The 17,004-nt window shown below is 40.1% G+C and overlaps 1 protein-coding gene across 1 annotated transcript in view; it reads left to right on the forward strand.

Annotated features, from left to right (window-relative positions):
- LOC307047178 (dynein axonemal heavy chain 11) overlaps positions 1-8,546 on the forward strand; it is a 43,224-nt gene extending 34,678 nt beyond the window's left edge. The window contains exons 69-82 of the mRNA XM_079693944.1: positions 392-562; positions 994-1,116; positions 1,427-1,620; positions 2,309-2,457; positions 2,537-2,664; positions 2,978-3,205; positions 3,303-3,494; positions 4,514-4,642; positions 5,326-5,568; positions 5,654-5,836; positions 5,920-6,035; positions 6,490-6,602; positions 6,692-6,832; positions 7,482-8,546. Of these exons, the coding sequence (XP_079550070.1) occupies positions 392-562; positions 994-1,116; positions 1,427-1,620; positions 2,309-2,457; positions 2,537-2,664; positions 2,978-3,205; positions 3,303-3,494; positions 4,514-4,642; positions 5,326-5,568; positions 5,654-5,836; positions 5,920-6,035; positions 6,490-6,602; positions 6,692-6,832; positions 7,482-7,729 (2,358 nt within the window). The 3' untranslated portion in view covers positions 7,730-8,546. The remainder of the gene's footprint in view (positions 1-391; positions 563-993; positions 1,117-1,426; positions 1,621-2,308; positions 2,458-2,536; positions 2,665-2,977; positions 3,206-3,302; positions 3,495-4,513; positions 4,643-5,325; positions 5,569-5,653; positions 5,837-5,919; positions 6,036-6,489; positions 6,603-6,691; positions 6,833-7,481) is intronic.
- The last annotated feature ends 8,458 nt before the right edge of the window (positions 8,547-17,004 follow it).

Here is a 17,004-nt window from a genome sequence, read left to right on the forward strand (position 1 = left end):
GTTTAAATATGTACTTCTATGCCAAAAAATGTAGCTTTTTCTTTATGTTTAGCTCCTACTGTACCAAGTGAGAATCTGTCTAAATACAAGGGTTCAAGGCTTTTATTGTCATTTGTACATTAGCTAAAGTGTAGTTATGTCAATGAAAATCTTAGGTCACAGGCTCCTCCAACAGTGCAACACAATGAAACAGATAAAGTAGTGCAAGTAAATAAAATAGAATAGAAATAGTGCAAGGAGAGTCTATATACAAGTAATTGGAATACGATATATTAGATAAATAATGTGTAAGTTGCAAACAGATGAATGTTATGGATGTTCTTTGAAAAGTCCAGGTGTTTAACAGTCTTATGTGGAATGAAATGCTTGTATCTCTTTGGTTGTATTCCAGACCTTTAACTCAGTGTTTAACAAAGCGATGGAGCGTGCAGAATGGGACGAGGATGTGAGGACCAGAGTGCACACCCTGACTGAGGCCGTCACCTATTCTGTATTCCTGTACACCAGCCAGGGCCTGTTTGAGAGAGACAAGTTAACCTTCTTGTCACACACTGCCTTCCAGGTGAGGGACTCAGGGCCGCCTCAAAGGTGGGGCGTCCTGTCATTCTCATCAATCAAAGTACTTTTCTGCCCACACATTAACTTCAATTAAAAGCAGTCAGCAGGACCATACGCTGCTATTGATTACCTCTCCCACCTTGCTCCACGGCTGCTGTTCAGACACTGGGTTCTGACAGGGGGTTGGTTCTGATGGCATAATGCAATTATCTGTCATTGCGCCAACTGTTATCATCTTAGAAATGGTGCTGCTCTGAAGGCTGCCCTTCATGTGGCTATTCCACATACAGAGGCCATTTTTCAGCCTCTTTGAGTTGGAACACCCACCTGCCAGAGTTTTCTTGCAGTTTTTTTTTTTTTATTTCGGTGGAAATGATTTAAAAGAAATCAATACAACATGGATCATTACAAACTGCTCCTCTTCCTTCCCCTCAGATGGCTCTCAAGCAGGGCCTGATTGATGCTCAGGAATTTGACTTCCTACTGCGTTTCCATGTGGAAGCGTGCAAAGTTAGTCCCGTGTCCTTCCTCTCTCCACATGCCTGGGGAGCCATTAAGGTACAGTCAATGCCAATAACAACCTATTACATGTGATGTCACCAGGTTAATGGTCACATTTTCTATTCTTGTTAGCCATCAGTTCATCACTACATACCATTGCATATTTTCTACTTTTTAATGCTGTTTTATTTCTATTTTGAGATGTTGGCATTTTAGAATTGTTTATTTCTACTCTTTTAATTTCTACTTAAGTGCAATACCTTGTTTTTTTTATGCTGCTGCAACGCAAAAATGTCCCAATTTAGGTTCAATAAAGTACATCTTATCTTATATAGAGAGATCTTTAAAATCTGTTATCTGGATATAGACAATTTCTACAATGGAGGGCTTCGTCGGACTGGACAAAGACATGGAGAGCTCCCCGAAGCGTTGGAGGAAGATCGTTGAGTCCAGTTTTCCTGAAAAGGAAAGACTTCCCCATGACTGGAAGAATAAAAGTTCCCTCCAGAAGCTTATTATCTTCAGAGCCCTTCGCCCTGATAGGATCACCTATACACTGAGGTATGTAAATGACCAAAGAACAATTGTATTTATAGGTATTGTATATCACTAAATCCCCCTAAATCAGGGGTGTCAAACTCAATTTCATCCCGGGCCACATCAGCATTATGGTTGCACTCAAAGGGCCGGTTGTAACTCTAAGACTATATAAAAATACTTATATAGATATTGAATATATATAAAATAATGTTTTATATTACATGATTGCCTCTGCATTGGATTATTATCGGATAAGGTAATAACTTCATAATTAACTTCATCTGAAAGCAGAAGTCTGGGGCAAATAATTGCAAGTCTCTTCAGTAAGAATGTCACAAAATGATTTTAAAAGAAAAGCCACATTCTGGAAAAACAAAAAAAAGAGAAGTGAAATTTTGAAAAAAAAGTCATCTTTGAGAAAAAGTCAAATTTTAAGAAAAAATGCATATTTTGACAAAAGTCAAATTCTGAGAAAAAAATGCATATCTTGAAGAAAAAAAAGTCAAATTCTGAGAAAAATTCAAATTTGAGATGCATTGTGGAACATGTAGTTTATGGGCAACGTGCTTCTGTAAATCACAATGTAACCGTATAATAAACATTATAATCTTTGCAAGCTCTTGTGGGGCCGCATGAAATGAAGTCGCGGGCCATATTTGGCCCCCGGGCCTTGAGTTTGACACCCCTGCCCTAAATGGTTTCCTGGCAGGTTCTTTGTGGAGGAAAGCATGGGAGCAAAATACGTGGATGCTGCCAGGCTGGAGTTTGACAAGCTGTATGAGGAAAGCAGCTCCTCCACCCCGGTGTTCTTCATCCTCTCACCTGGAGTGAATCCCCTCAAAGATGTGGAAAAACTAGGTACTGTTTGCATTGTTTGCTATTTAAACATCCTTGTCACATGGTAGGGATTATTGTCCTAAATCCCCTTTCTGCGCAGGATTGAAGTTGGGATTCTCCATCGAGCAGGGCACTCTGCACAACGTCTCCCTGGGCCAGGGGCAGGAGGAGGTGGCTGAGAGGGCTCTGGGGAGCGCCTCTAAACTGGGACACTGGGTCATTCTGCAGGTAGGATCCAGCATTATCCGGCAACTAGCTAACTGCAGAGCTCTTCCAGCAAGCCTGTAATGCACCTAATGATATTATCTCATCCCCTGAGCAAGGAAATAAACTCAATTTGGTTCAATAAAAACCATAATTGGCTAAATCAGCTCCTTAAATGCCTCCTGTAAAAGGGAGAAGGCTGCGGCCAAGTGAGTCCACTACCAATTTCACACTAATTCAGACCATGGCAAGACAATTTGACCATGACTATTACACAAATGAACCACGAGCATAACTAAACATACATTTATATGATACATTATGTCCAATTCTTCAGAATGTGCACCTGGTGGCTCGCTGGCTGCCCTCTCTCGATGCTCTTCTGGAGACAGCAGCGGTGGACAGCCACCAGAACTACAGAGTGTTCATCACCGGAGAACCAGCATCGAGCCCCGAGCACCACGTGATCCCCAGAGGCATCCTGGAGAGCGCCATCAAGATCACCAATGAGCCCCCCACCGGCATGAATGCCAGTTTGCATGCAGCCCTCAACCATTTCAATCAAGTGTGTGGAAACGTTCAAAACAATGCATTACATTTGATTTAAAAAAAATGAGGATTTGAGTTAACTCCAATCTGTTTTTCTTCCTCTCTCTTCTTAGGACACCCTGGATATGTGTTCCAGAGAGCAGGAGTTCAACTCCATGTTCTTCTCCCTCTGCTTCTTCCACGCTTGTGTTACGGAGCGTCGTAAATTTGGTCCCCAGGGGTGGAACCAGAACTACCCGTTCAGCACCGGAGACCTCACCATCTCCGCCAGCGTCCTGTACAACTACTTAGAGGCCAACACTAAAGTATTCTTACCTCCTATTATTCATAATTACTCAACACTTTTGTTTTTATGTATCCTTTGCTAAAACTTTTAATTTGCTTTTCACAACTACTTTCTTAAGTAAATGTATAATGATTATGGTGTTTGCAGTGGCCTTAATGTCAGACAGGGATGTTGAATTACAGCACAGTGCATCCAATTACTAAATCTTTTGTTCCAGTGTTATTTGTGAAAAATGCTCCGACTCTTTTTTCACATTTCTTCCTCTTATGACTATGAGCACCAAACCTATAATTTAGCTTTATTTCACGAAGACAAAAAATCCATTCTTGGGGTGCTGCACCCCTCAGCACTCCTAATGCATTTCTCTTAGAACTCCTATTACTCCGGTCACAACCAATTATGTCTCCTAGGTATTCTGCCCTCCAAAAACGAATGTCCTTCATTATGTTAACCAAACAGTAACCTGTATGTGCGTATACAGAGAATTCATTAGGAGGGCAATGAAGCGTTATCCTAAATGTAATTACATGCAGCCAATGTGACAGTTCACAACGCTACATAAGTGATCACTGCAATTAGAGCTGATGAAGGAAGCAATTTGCAAAACAATACAGGTACAAATGATTGTGAACCTCCAGCTTTTGTAATTTGTTATGAATCACAGGTTCTTTTCTTCCTCCTTCACCCTCACGGATCATCATCTCCCTCTGAGGAAGAGACTCTTCTGTCATACGTTAGATCAGAGTGTGTAAAGAAACATCATTTTGTTACATTTCCCCTGGCGCTATCATTATTAAAAGAGCTCATTTGGGAAGACATCGTATAGTTACTGCTTGAAGTTCCAAAAGAGGAATGAAGCAATCAGGAATACGTTAATAACCCTTTTTCAGATGATACTAAAATATTATTGTTAGTTGAAGTAATATTCTTTAATGAACTTAAATGGCCTTTTATTGTATAATATGTTTGTAATTATTGAAATGATACTGCTTATCTTATGTTTGCATTTCCACACCAGTCAGACTATGTTTATTGTAGTCCATGCAGGTGCCTTGGGAGGACTTGTGTTATCTTTTTGGGGAGATCATGTATGGAGGACACATTACCGATGGCTGGGACAGAAGACTGTGTAAGACCTATCTGCAAGAGTTCATGCATCCAAAGATGGTAAGACAGCGTTCATGTCGCCTGCGAGGACAATTTATTATTTTACTTTTTTGGTTTCGTTTTATCAAAACTAAGGCAATACAAGTACATTCCTCCTGGTTTTGTTGTAACATTTTCAAGGTCCAAAAAACCCCTTGTAAAGTCTGGTCACTTCCAATTTGACTCTGCCAACGAGTAAAACTCTACAAATCGGTTTTGAATGTCTTGGTGTTGTTAAGGTAAAGGGTGCCCTCTTGGGATGTAAACTTAAACTGCACTTTTGCACTTCAAATCTTTGGCATTGCTGATTATTTTCAATCTCGCTTTAGTGGAGCTACCTCTCTGTGCCAACATGATATTCCAGCTGCTGCATGACACTGGACTATAAACATTATGAGGTCTTTATTCTTTAGCAGAAGTCAAGTTGATTGGCTTCAATTGGAGTTGATTTGATTCTATCCCATGGTTAGTCAGTTTATCTTAACTTACAGATGCTTTTTTAATGTGATTTGGACAATTTGACATCATTCAATGTGTTTTGCTGTTTGTGTGGCTGTCTGTCAAAGTGTATTCCCAAACACACAGGCTTTGTTTTACTTGCAAATGTAATAAATCCAGTTCAAGGGAAATGCCATTGTCACTGTTTATGCTGTGTTTTAAATAAAGTGTTTTCATCTTTTTCTTCTCCAAACTTCCATTCACAGTTTGAAGGGGAGCTTTTTCTCTGCCCTGGGTTCCTGTCCCCTCCGTTCATGGACTACACTGGTTACCACGGTTACATTGACGAACACCTCCCCTCTGAGAACCCCACTCTGTATGGTCTCCATCCGAACGCTGAGCTGGACTGCCTCAGCGTCACCTCAGACGACCTCCTGAGGACCCTGATGGAGCTGCAGCCCCAGGCCTCCTGCAGAGGGGAGGGGTCTGCTCAGAGCACCGAGGAGAAGGTGTGGAGGCGCAGCGATAAAAACACCTGAGAATACAATAACATGCCTTCATAAATAACCTATCTATGTATATTATATTTGTCAGGTCAAGTCCGTCATTGAAGAAATCCTTGAGAAGCTTCCTGAGGAGTATGACATGGCAGAGATCATCACAAAGACCACAAAGAGAAGCCCCTACATTTCAGTGTGCTTCCAGGAGTGTGAACGCATGAATCTCCTGCTAGCAGAAATAAGGAAGTCCCTTCATGAGCTGGATCTTGGTCTCAAGGTGCAGTCTACTATGACATTTAATAAAGAAATGAATTGTTGTATCAGATCCTGAAGCAATAATGAGGATTACTTTGTCCACAGGGAGAACTCACCATCTCCTCCAGCATGGAGACTCTGCAGACAGCTCTGTTCAACGACTCCGTTCCAGAGTCCTGGGCTAGGCTGGCTTACCCCTCCACTAAAACATTGGCACAATGGTAACTACTCCTTTCTCATAATACTGTTTTTTTATTTTTTATCAACATGAATATTAGAATCAGAAAGGTGGCTATTACCAGGTAGGATGACACGTACGAGGAATTTGACTTGGGTGTCGTGGTGTATACATAAAAGTAAAAAAAAAAAAAACACAGATAGAGAACTACCGTAAAAACCCTATAATAACATTTTAAAAACAAAAGAATATATATATATATCTATAGGAGTAAAAAATAAAATAAAGCAGTATTTACATTGAATGAGATAAAATATGTGCAGTCCGCGTTGTGGCTGAGCTATCATCATTATTATCATTTATTTTAGCAAAAAATACTGTATGTCAAAGCATTGATAAAACTGTCTTCAAACGTGATATTAGGAGGACGCTTGCAGACACATTATAAAGACTTCAAGCTGTTTTATTCCATGTTGTTTGATTCCTGTTCTTCACAGGTTTAATGATGTGATGTGTAGCTGTCGAGAGCTGGACAGCTGGACTCAGGACTTGGTTCTTCCTGCCGTCGTTTGGCTCTCCGGTCTCTTCAACCCTCAGTCTTTCCTCACCGGTGAGATCACAATCTCTAATCAAACAGCACAGGTGACATGTTACTCAGAGGCAGCAGAGATATTAACATTAAGACAATTTTCTTCCCAGCTGTGCTGCAGAGCATTGCTCGGAAGAATCAGTGGCCCCTGGACAAGATGACTTTGACTGTGGATGTAACGAAGAAGACGAAAGACGACTTTGGACACCCCCCACGGGAGGGGGCCTACGTTCACGGACTCTTCATGGAAGGTCAGAAATATGAACTAATCATACCTCAAAAAGTAGAGCTGTCATAATATCAGATTTTCATATACAGTAGATAACAATATAATCCCGACAAGAACATGAAAAATAATGTCAGTTATTCATCTTCAACTGTGTTTCTAGTGAGTTTTGTCTCTTTTTCGGGACATTTAATCACTCCTGTGTGTGGGGGGGGGGGAGACAGAGTGAGATCAAACAGCAATGTAAATAGTGAGAAATGCCCTACATTATTAACATGTTATATGTGTATTATAAACATGGTATCAATATTTAAAATACATTATAAATATCATGATCACTATGGACAACCCTTATTCTATCCGTCCTGCTGTTAATAGGATATTATATATTTGTTACATTGACATTTGATATTATTGTGCAACATATTTCTTAAAATGTCAAATGTGCGTCTCCTCTTCATTCAAAAGATTCAAAGTTTTTATTGTCAAATGCACAGACGCTACAGTGTGAAACTGGCAATGAAATTCTTCTGACCTGAGCTCCTCCAACAATGCAACATATATCATAACATAAAAAAATTGTGCAAGAAGTCTATATACATGTAAATAGAATATGATATGGACAAGAACAGAATATGAAATTAAATAATGTACATTCACCCTGTGTATCGTAGGAGCGCGTTGGGACACTCAGTCTGGAATCATCTCCGAGGCGGTTCTGAGGGATCTGACCCCCGCCATGCCGGTGCTGTATGTCAGAGCGGTGCCTGCGGAGGAGCAGGAGCTGAGGAACACCTACGAGTGTCCCGTGTACCGCACCAAGCAGCGGGGGGCCACGTACGTCTGGACCCTCCACCTGCGCACCAAACAGCCCCCTGCCAGGTGGATCGTAGCGGGGGTGGCACTGCTGCTGTCCGTGTGAGACTAAAGTGAAGCGGGGGCTTGGTACTAGAATACTTACTGACAGTATTATGCAAACAGTTTGAAAGATGTCTCTTTTAAAGGTCCCCTATTATGCTGTTTTTCATCAATATATTATAGGTCTCAGTTATATACAAACATGTCTCTGAAGTGTTTGGCTGAAATACCAAACAGATCCTGCATTGTAGAATCCCACAAATTCTACAATGCAGGGGTGTTACGTTGGTTGGTGATTGGCTAATGGTTACACAAGCCAAAAAAACGTTATGACATCATAAAGTGGCCAAAATCTGATCAGCTCATTTTCAGACAGGTTTTTATATAAATGGATCAGGATAAAAAGAGAGCGAATCTTTTTTCCTGAAACTTCAAGAATCTCTTTCCACAGAGGGGACACATGTTTATGTATAAAAGACATGTAAAAGTGGATTTGCATAATAAATAGTTGACCTTTAAGCTTTTATCCATTGCGACCGAATTGTGTTAATGCTGCTTTTTATCATATATTTTTTAAATAATGACTATGCAATAGACACTTTTAATCATGCTTTAATATTGCTTGTATCCAATTTGGTTTATATGACACAATCCTGACATTGTAGTGTATGAAAGCGTGTGTGTTAGAGATGGTGAGATAGTGGAAATAAAGAGGGCGATGCGTGTTGAGCCGGTGGTGAACCTGTTGTGTCGGACCTCTCCCCTGAGGGGGCTCGGTCTGCACATGATTTGTTGGGAGCTTATGTCTCCATTTGAGACCATGTAATTCGGGATAGGGAGCATATTTTATTGGAAGGTCAAGATTAAAAAAGCTCTCTGGCTGCCCTCTACTAACTGAATGATACACAATACCGTCTGGAGGGTTCCCGGACAGAATTCCCAGGAGATGATGTGCATGGTCGCTATTGACTTTTAAATGAGGTGCATTTGACATTGACCTTTTGTACGGCAGAGGCAGAATACTAACAGACGAGTGTAATTCATTCAGCCGGGCCTATTGGAGGAACCTATTCAAAGACACTGATAGCTTTCTATGAGAAAGCCACACATTAGATTACCCATCCTTTATCTGTCTGCACTCTCTGTTAGCATCTGATCAACCAAATAGGAACCAAATCAAATCTTTAACTGAGTTTAAAGAAAGACTTATCTCAAATGTTATCTCTTTTAAACTGATTTAATTGAGGGTAATTGAAAACGGAGAAGATTAAAGTTTAACCGTGATTATGCATGCAAAACTACTGAAGGAGTTGTGCATTATTCATATGGTCTTTAGTCCCTTGTATGTCAGAGATATGGTCAAATATTGTGGGAGATCCAGGGTCAAGGTTAAGATCATATAGGACACAGTGAGAAAAAACACACTTGGAAGGAGGGAGAATTTTGTGCGACCATAAAAAGTAGATTCTGCAACTACACATTCAATAATGTTACATTTATTTATACAAAACAAGCATTTCGACTCCATTTTGCAACATTCATTATTCCTACCATTTGTAAACACTATGTCAGAGACTCCATGATATTAGCGGAAATTTGCTCAGGAACACACTGGGCAGGTGCAATATTCATCTACTAAGATAAACATGTGACATATGATGTACAAATTACAGCCATTCGGTTTGTTTTTCTTTTTTTCGTTTTGGATAGAAATCAGCACCCTTATCTTCTCAAATGAGATTTTCTCCAGCGCTAATAACGGCTGTGACGCTCTTAATTTCTCTGTGGCGGCAGACAGTCAGTGGAGGATGGAGGATGGATCCTGTGCATTGTATCGCTCGGGGGGGAAATGAAGAACCAGTCTTCCTGTAGTTTCTCTTCATCTGCCCTCTCTTCCTCTCATTAGCACGCCACAGCAGCTAGCTAGTCATTTGGTGACAGGGAAATGATACAGTGCTGGCAGTGTTTGGGAGGAAATGGCAGGGTGCAGGCCCCCGGCGCAGCGGGGGTCGAGCCACAGATAGTCGTGTTAAAGGCCAAGTAGGACACCTGGTTAAAGGCAGCGAGGGCATCGGGGTCGCACCTCCGCCTTGTACCGTTTTATTGCCCAAAAGAAATGACCCAAGATCCAACATTTGAAGTATTTAAAAAATCACTAATTATATGGAGAAACTTATTTAATGACAGTACAATCAATCAATCAATCAATCAATGTTTATTTATATAGCCCAATATCACAAATGTTACATTTGTCTCAGTGGACTTCACAGTTTGTACAGAATATCAGTATGACAATACGACACCCTCTGTCCTTAGACCCTCACATCGTACAAGGAAACACTTCCAGAGAAAACCCACAGTTTAAAGGGGAACATGGGAGAAACCTCAGGGAGAGCAACAGAGGAGGGATCCCTCTCCCAGGACGGACAGACGTGCAATAGATGCCGTGTGTAAATTGAAAAGATAATACATTTGCAACATAGGTAGTCCAAATATTTGGAAATTCACGTGTGTATAATAGGAAGATGAATCCACGAGGATATCCATCCAGGACTTATGATCCAGGACCACAGCCACGACTCAAGATCCAGGACTCGCAATCCATGACACAGGACCGCAGGATCATCCATGACTCCGGATCCCGGCGTATATAGACACCAAAAAGAAAGACATTTGGGGAAGCTGGGTTATTCGGAACATGAGAGTACACAGGTATAGACAGAGAGAAGGAAGAAGTAAGATGTCCCCCGACAAACTAAGCCTATATCAGCAAAACTAGGGGCTGAATCTAATCAGCCCTAACTATAAGCTTTATCAGAAAGGAAGGTCTTAAGCGCACTCTTAAAAACGGACAGGGTGTCTGCCGCCCGAACACGAACTGGAAGCTGATTCCACAAAAGTGGAGCTTGATAAGAAAAGGCTCTGGCTCCCATTGTACTTTTAGAGACTCTAGGAACAACCAACAACCCTGCATTCTTGGAACGCAATGCCCTAGTAGGACAGTAGGGTATAATGAATTCTTTAAGGTAAGATGGCGCCTGCCCATTAAGGGCTTTGTAGGCGAGAAGAAGAATTTAAAATTCTTTCCTGTGTTCTATAGGGAGCCAGTGTAAGGCAGCCAGAACAGGAGTAATGTGGTCCCTTTTCCTAACTCTGGTTAGTACACGAGCTGCAGCATTTTGAATCAGCTGAAGCGACTTGACTGACTTCTTGGTACACCCTGATAATAAGGAGTTACAATAATCCAGCCTTGAAGTAACAAATGCATGTACTAGTTTCTCTGCATCGTTTTGAGGCAAGATATGCCTGATTTTTGCAATGTTACGTAGATGGAAGTAGGCGGTCCTTGAAATTGATTTTATGTGGGCGTTAAAGGATCAATCCTGATCAAATATAACACCAAGATTCCTTACAGTCTCACTGGAGGCCAAATTAATGCCATCCATAGTTAGTATATCTTTAGATAATTTTTTTCGTAGATTCTTCGGGCCAAGTATAATAACTTCAGTTTTGGTCGTGTTTAACATCAAAAAATGTAAGGTCATCCACGTTTTTAAGTCCTTGAGGCAGTCTTGAATTTTACTTAGATGATTGATTTAATCAGGCTTGATTGATAAATATAGTTGAGTATCATCCGCATAGCAATGAAAGTTTACAGAATGATTCCTTATAATATTGCCTAACGGAAGCAAATATAATGTGAACAAAATAGTTCCGAGCACTGAGCCCTGTGGCATTTCATGGCTAACTTTGGTTTGCGTGGAAGATTCATCGTTGACACGTACAAACTGAGAGCGTTCAGATAGATAGGACCTAAACCAGCCTAAAGCAGTTCCCTGTATGCCAACTAAGTGTTCTAGTCTTTGCAATAGGATACCATGGTCGATAGTATCAAATGCAGCACGGAGATCGAGCAAGACAAGAATAGAGACAAGTCCCTTGTCTGAGGCTATTAGAATGTCATTTGTGACTTTAACCAGAGCTGTCTCTGTGCTATGATGTGTTCTAAAGCCAGACTGAAAATCTTCAAATAAATCATAGTTTTTTAAGTAATCACACAACTGTTTTGCGACTGCTTTCTCAAGAATTTTTGAGAGGAACGGAAGATTAGAAATAGGTCTATAGTTGGCTAAAACCTCTGGATCGAGGTTGTGCTTTTTAAGAAGCGGTTTTATCACTGCTACTTTGAATGATTGTGGAACATAGCCTGATAATAAAGACATATTCATAATGTTTAATAAAGAAGTGCTAATTAATGGAAAAACTACTTTTAACAGCTTAGTTGGAGTCGGGTCTAAGATACACGTTGATGGTTTAGAAGAGAGAATCATTGAATTTAATTGTTCAAGGTTTATGGCTGAAAAGCATTCTAGTTTACTAGTGTAATATTAGAACTTGCGTTTCCGGGAGCTGTTGATAACACTATAGGCTACTGGTCAAAGGCAAGAGGTCATTAATTTTGTTTCTAAGAGTAACACTTTTATCGTTAAAGAAGCACATAAAATCATTACTACTGAGTGCTATGGGAATAGAAGGCTCAATCGAGCTGTGGCTCTCTGTCAGCCTGGCTACAGTGCTGAAAAGAAATCTTGCATTATTCTTATTCTCATCTATTAATGAAGAGTAGTAGGCTGCTCTCGCTTTACGCAGTGCTTTCTTATATTCATTGAGAGTAATATGCCAAATCAAACGAGATTCTTCAAGTTTAGTGGAACGCCATATCCTTTCAAGTTGTCTCGACTTTTGCTTTATTTTGCGGGTTTCGGCATTATGCCATGGAGCTAATCTGTTGTTTTATTTTCTTCTTTTTCAAAGGAACAACAGTCTAATTTTATTCGCAGCGCATCTGTAGTACTATCAACAACATGATCAATTTGGGGTGGTGTACATTTTGTATAAATGTCCTCCCTTACATGCAGACATGCTATCGAGTTAAGTATTGGTGGAATCTCTTCCTTAAATTTGGCTATAGCACTAACAGATAGGTTTCTGCTGCAGGAGCTTTTGGCTAATGCTTTGTGGTCTAGTAACAGTACTTCAAAAGTTACTAAGAAATGGTCGGATAAAGCAGGATTATGCGGTTCGACTAATAGTTGCTCAATTTCAATACCATAAATCAGAACAAGGTCGAGAGTGTGATTATAGCAGTGGGTTGGTTTATTTACACTTTGACAAAAACCAACAGAATCTAATATAGAGTTAAATGCAACAGTAAGGCTATTTTTATCATCGTCAACATGAATATTAAAGTCACCTACGATAATTACTTTATCTGTTTTAAGTACCAAAGCTGATAAAAACTCAGAGAATTCTGATAAGAATTCTGAATAAGGACCTGGTGCACGGTACACTGTAACAAATAAGATTAGCTGCAAAGTTTTCCAGGTCGGATGCGTACTGTAAGACTAAAAAAACGAGGCTTTCAAAGGAGGTATAATTTAATTTTTGTTTAGTATTGATAAGTAAACTTGAGTCAAAGATTGCTGCAACTCCACCTCCTCGGCCCGTGCCTCGGGCAATAGGAGTATTGATATGGCTGGGTGGAGTGGCCTCATTTATGCTGACATATTCTTCATGTCTCAACCAAGTTTCAGTGAGACAGCATATATCAATATTATAATCTGATATTAAATCATTTACCAATATTGCTTTAGATGCTAGCAGTGGCGGTTCTACGGGGTGGCACGGGGTGGCAGCTGCCACCTCAGAAAAATGCCTTGCCACCCCAGCTGCCACCCCATTTGGCAGCTTTGTTTTGAAAGAAAAGTTGTGGCTCATCGGACATTTATGAGAGAAAATCTCTAATGTCCGAGTGCAAGTGAATGCAGCACAAGACGCGAGCCTTGTAACCCCTCCCCCCCCCTGGCGCGAGCTTGGAAATATGATTGGCGGCGATTTCATTTGAACGGGAGGACAGCGCAAAACGAGAAGCATTTCAGATACAAGTAGACAGAAGGAATTAGGTATTTGCGGTCAGGGTATGGCTGGGGTAGGCTACATTCATACCAATAAATGGCTTAGCCCCACCATGAAAAATGATGTTAAAGTAAGCAAAAATAAAGTCTGCCAACTTGTGCGGAGTAAATTGCACAGACAGCAGTTAGTAAGATTGATTTCAGTAGCGACTTGTCTGGAAATACCGAAGACTAGAAACGGTTTTGAAAACTTTTGTCACGTAGTGATCGTCTTCTCAATAGAACGTCTTTGATAATGTCTTCTGGCCAATCAGAATCACGATAACGGCGTGGTGTTGTTGCAGGAAGTCCCGACGGAGAATACTTTTGCTGTAGTATCATACATCGTTACAACTATAAGACCCCACGGTTTGATGATTGATAGGTGTGTGGGCTGTCTTTCATTTTGACACACAGAACAATGGGGGCTATCCACCCTTATCCACAATGTAAAGTAATTCACACAGCCTCTTTCCTCTCCTCTCTGTGAGGAGCAGCAGGTTCAGCTTTCAGAACAAAGTAACAAAAAACTAAAATGACATTCATTTTTTTAAATATGTCGTGGAGTAATAGATTTGTTTATTTTTCTTCTTTCTATATATTAATTTATTTTTCTTCTTAGGAGAGCACCAGAATGTGTATTTGATGTTAGTATTTCAAAAAATCTCCTGGGGGAGAATCCCCCCAGCCCCCCCTGCAGGGGTTTGGTTTTCAACTCTTTCACCTGTGGGGAAATTGCAGGATTGGCTCCAGGTCGCCCTTTTTATTTACTACAAGACAAATGTGCCTTTTTATTTCATACAGTTCAATTTGGATTGAGACAGGGAAATAATATAAACCTCACGCGTGGCGTTTCACTGTCAAGGGGAGCGTGTATGTAATTACATTGCAAATACTGACTTGAGCCCCACCACTGTATGGGTTAGCCCTACCATAGATTACCCAACACAAATACTCTGGCGCCGCAACTGTTTGCGGTCTACTATGACAGAGAAGAGCCTGTCAAGTTTGGCTGTACGAGGCGTTTTGCTGATCAAGATGGTAATCGCCACATTCAGCTGTTATAGGCATGCCAACGTGATGCTCTGCTCACGGATGAGTCGATGAGAATAATGAACTGTTAAGATGATGACCTTACATAAATATATGTTTCTTCTTTGTGGGGGTCTGCCCCCAAAAAACAGTTTCAAGTCCTGAGAAAGTCAAATAAGACGGTGTGTAAAACTTCACTGCCCAGCCCAAAAAAAGTAACCACTTTGATTTAACTAGGCCAGTAGGTAAGGGCTTTCCACTGGATAATAACTGCAGCGATGTATGTTTTAGCTGAATACATGTTTTTTTAACCCTAACTGATGCAGTTAGTCATTTCTTTAATGTTTGTTCTTTCTGATGTAAAGTCAAGGTTGTAACTGTTTGCAATGAAGTTGTGGGGCGCTGAACTGTTCCTTTGATTCTTTTGAATTATGATAGTAATTACTGGTCTTTCAAATTTGAAGGAGGGTGAGCAAGCATCTTGAGGAACGTTCATCATTAACTCCTCCAAAAAATATAGTTTATGTAATAATAACACTGAAGATGTGAATCATAACCGTGATTGACAGCTGATAGGAATAATATGATTGTTAATATTATCATATTCATACAGACACACATCGATGAGACAGTTAATTAATGTATTTATTGCAGCAGTCTGCATATTTGGTACCCCTGCTGGTCTAAGAGTTAAACCAAGTCATTCAGTTAAAATTCATTAAATTACGTGTGCCACCTTATATATTTATATTTAAGGCTTTACTGATGTGCCACAATAATCTCACCTAATGTTATTGAGTTAAAATATCAATATTGTGGCTTTCCAAGTTAACATTGATTGATATGATTGCGATTAAATCAGAATATACTTCTGTCAGGGGATGCCACCCCTCAAATTCTCCTGCCACCCTCTTGCCACCCCATGAATATTTGTCTAGATCCGCCCCTGGATGCTAGAGATCTTATGTTTAAGAGACCACATTTAATCGTCCTGTTTTGTTGCACTGTAGTAGTTGTTACATTTACTTTTATTAGGTTATTATGTATGACACCTCTATTAGGTTTTACCTTAAATTGTCCTTGGGAAGACACACACACCGTTAATATTGTGTATTTTATTGGGTTCGGGCCGGGGTTCCTATGGATGACTGCCTAGGAGAGAGCGCAGAGAAGCGTGTAAAACTGTGACTCCGCCTCCTGGTCTCAACTCCAGTTTGTCATGGATTAAGTCCACAAAGCCCTGAAATGTTTGCCGAAATGAGATTTGCACCTTCCAAAGTAGGATGAATGCTGTCTCTCTTAATCATACCAGGTTTTCCCCAGAAGGCTGTCCAATTATTTACGAAGCACACATTGTTTGCTGGGCACCACCAAGACAACTAGCGCTGAAATGATGACATGCGGCTATACATGTCATCATTGATCAGATTGGGGAGGGGAAAGGAGATTGTCACCCACATAATGAAAAAGTTACAAATATGACCAAAGTCAGTGTACAATGTTATAAACAGTGTGGTCCACACTCAATAATATTTTAAATTGTCAGAGCATGATTAACCCACTAGGGGGCCCCATGGTAAAGATGAGCTATGGGCCCCTTTTGATCAACTATCTCATGTTTTCCACTTTCACTAAAGTATGAGAAGAGGTAGGAAGTAACTAAGTACATTTACTCAAGTACTGTGCTCAAATACAATTTTGAGATACTTGTACTTTATTTGAGTATTTCCATGTTATGCTCCCTTCTACTTTTACGCCATTACAATTCAGACATAAATCGTGTACTTTGCTCCAGTACATTTTATTAATACCTTTACAGATTTGGATTAAGGATGTGAAATATATCAACCCTTAAATCAGACTTTAGTTCCACCTGGAGTACATTCACAATCTACCCTACAGTATACAAAGTCATTCAAACTAAGCTGCTCCTTTACCAGATTTGATAACACTTTAATGCATCAATAATTATAATCGATCAATAATTATAATCGAAACATAAAATATTATTCTGAAAATGGGTGAATCTGCATAATGAGTACTTTCACTTTTGGTACTTTGAGTTAATTTTGATGCTAATACTGTTGTAGTTGTACTTCAGTAATATTTTTGATTGCAGGACTTTTACTTGAAACAGAGGATTCCTACCCTCTGGTACTTTTACTTCAAGGTCTGAGTACTTCTTCCACCTCTGAGTATGAGTGATGGGTTTGTTGTAACTTAATTCATTCATTCATTAGGCACAATATTATGTATTATAATGTTCCGTGTTATATATACAATGTGTATATTTTTAAAGATATTTAAGTTATATTTGAATGGTGCTAATATGTGCACAAAGTGTAGAGTACTC

This window comes from Notothenia rossii, assembly GCF_949606895.1.
Source record: "Notothenia rossii genome assembly, chromosome: 7".
NCBI lineage: Eukaryota > Metazoa > Chordata > Actinopteri > Perciformes > Nototheniidae > Notothenia > Notothenia rossii.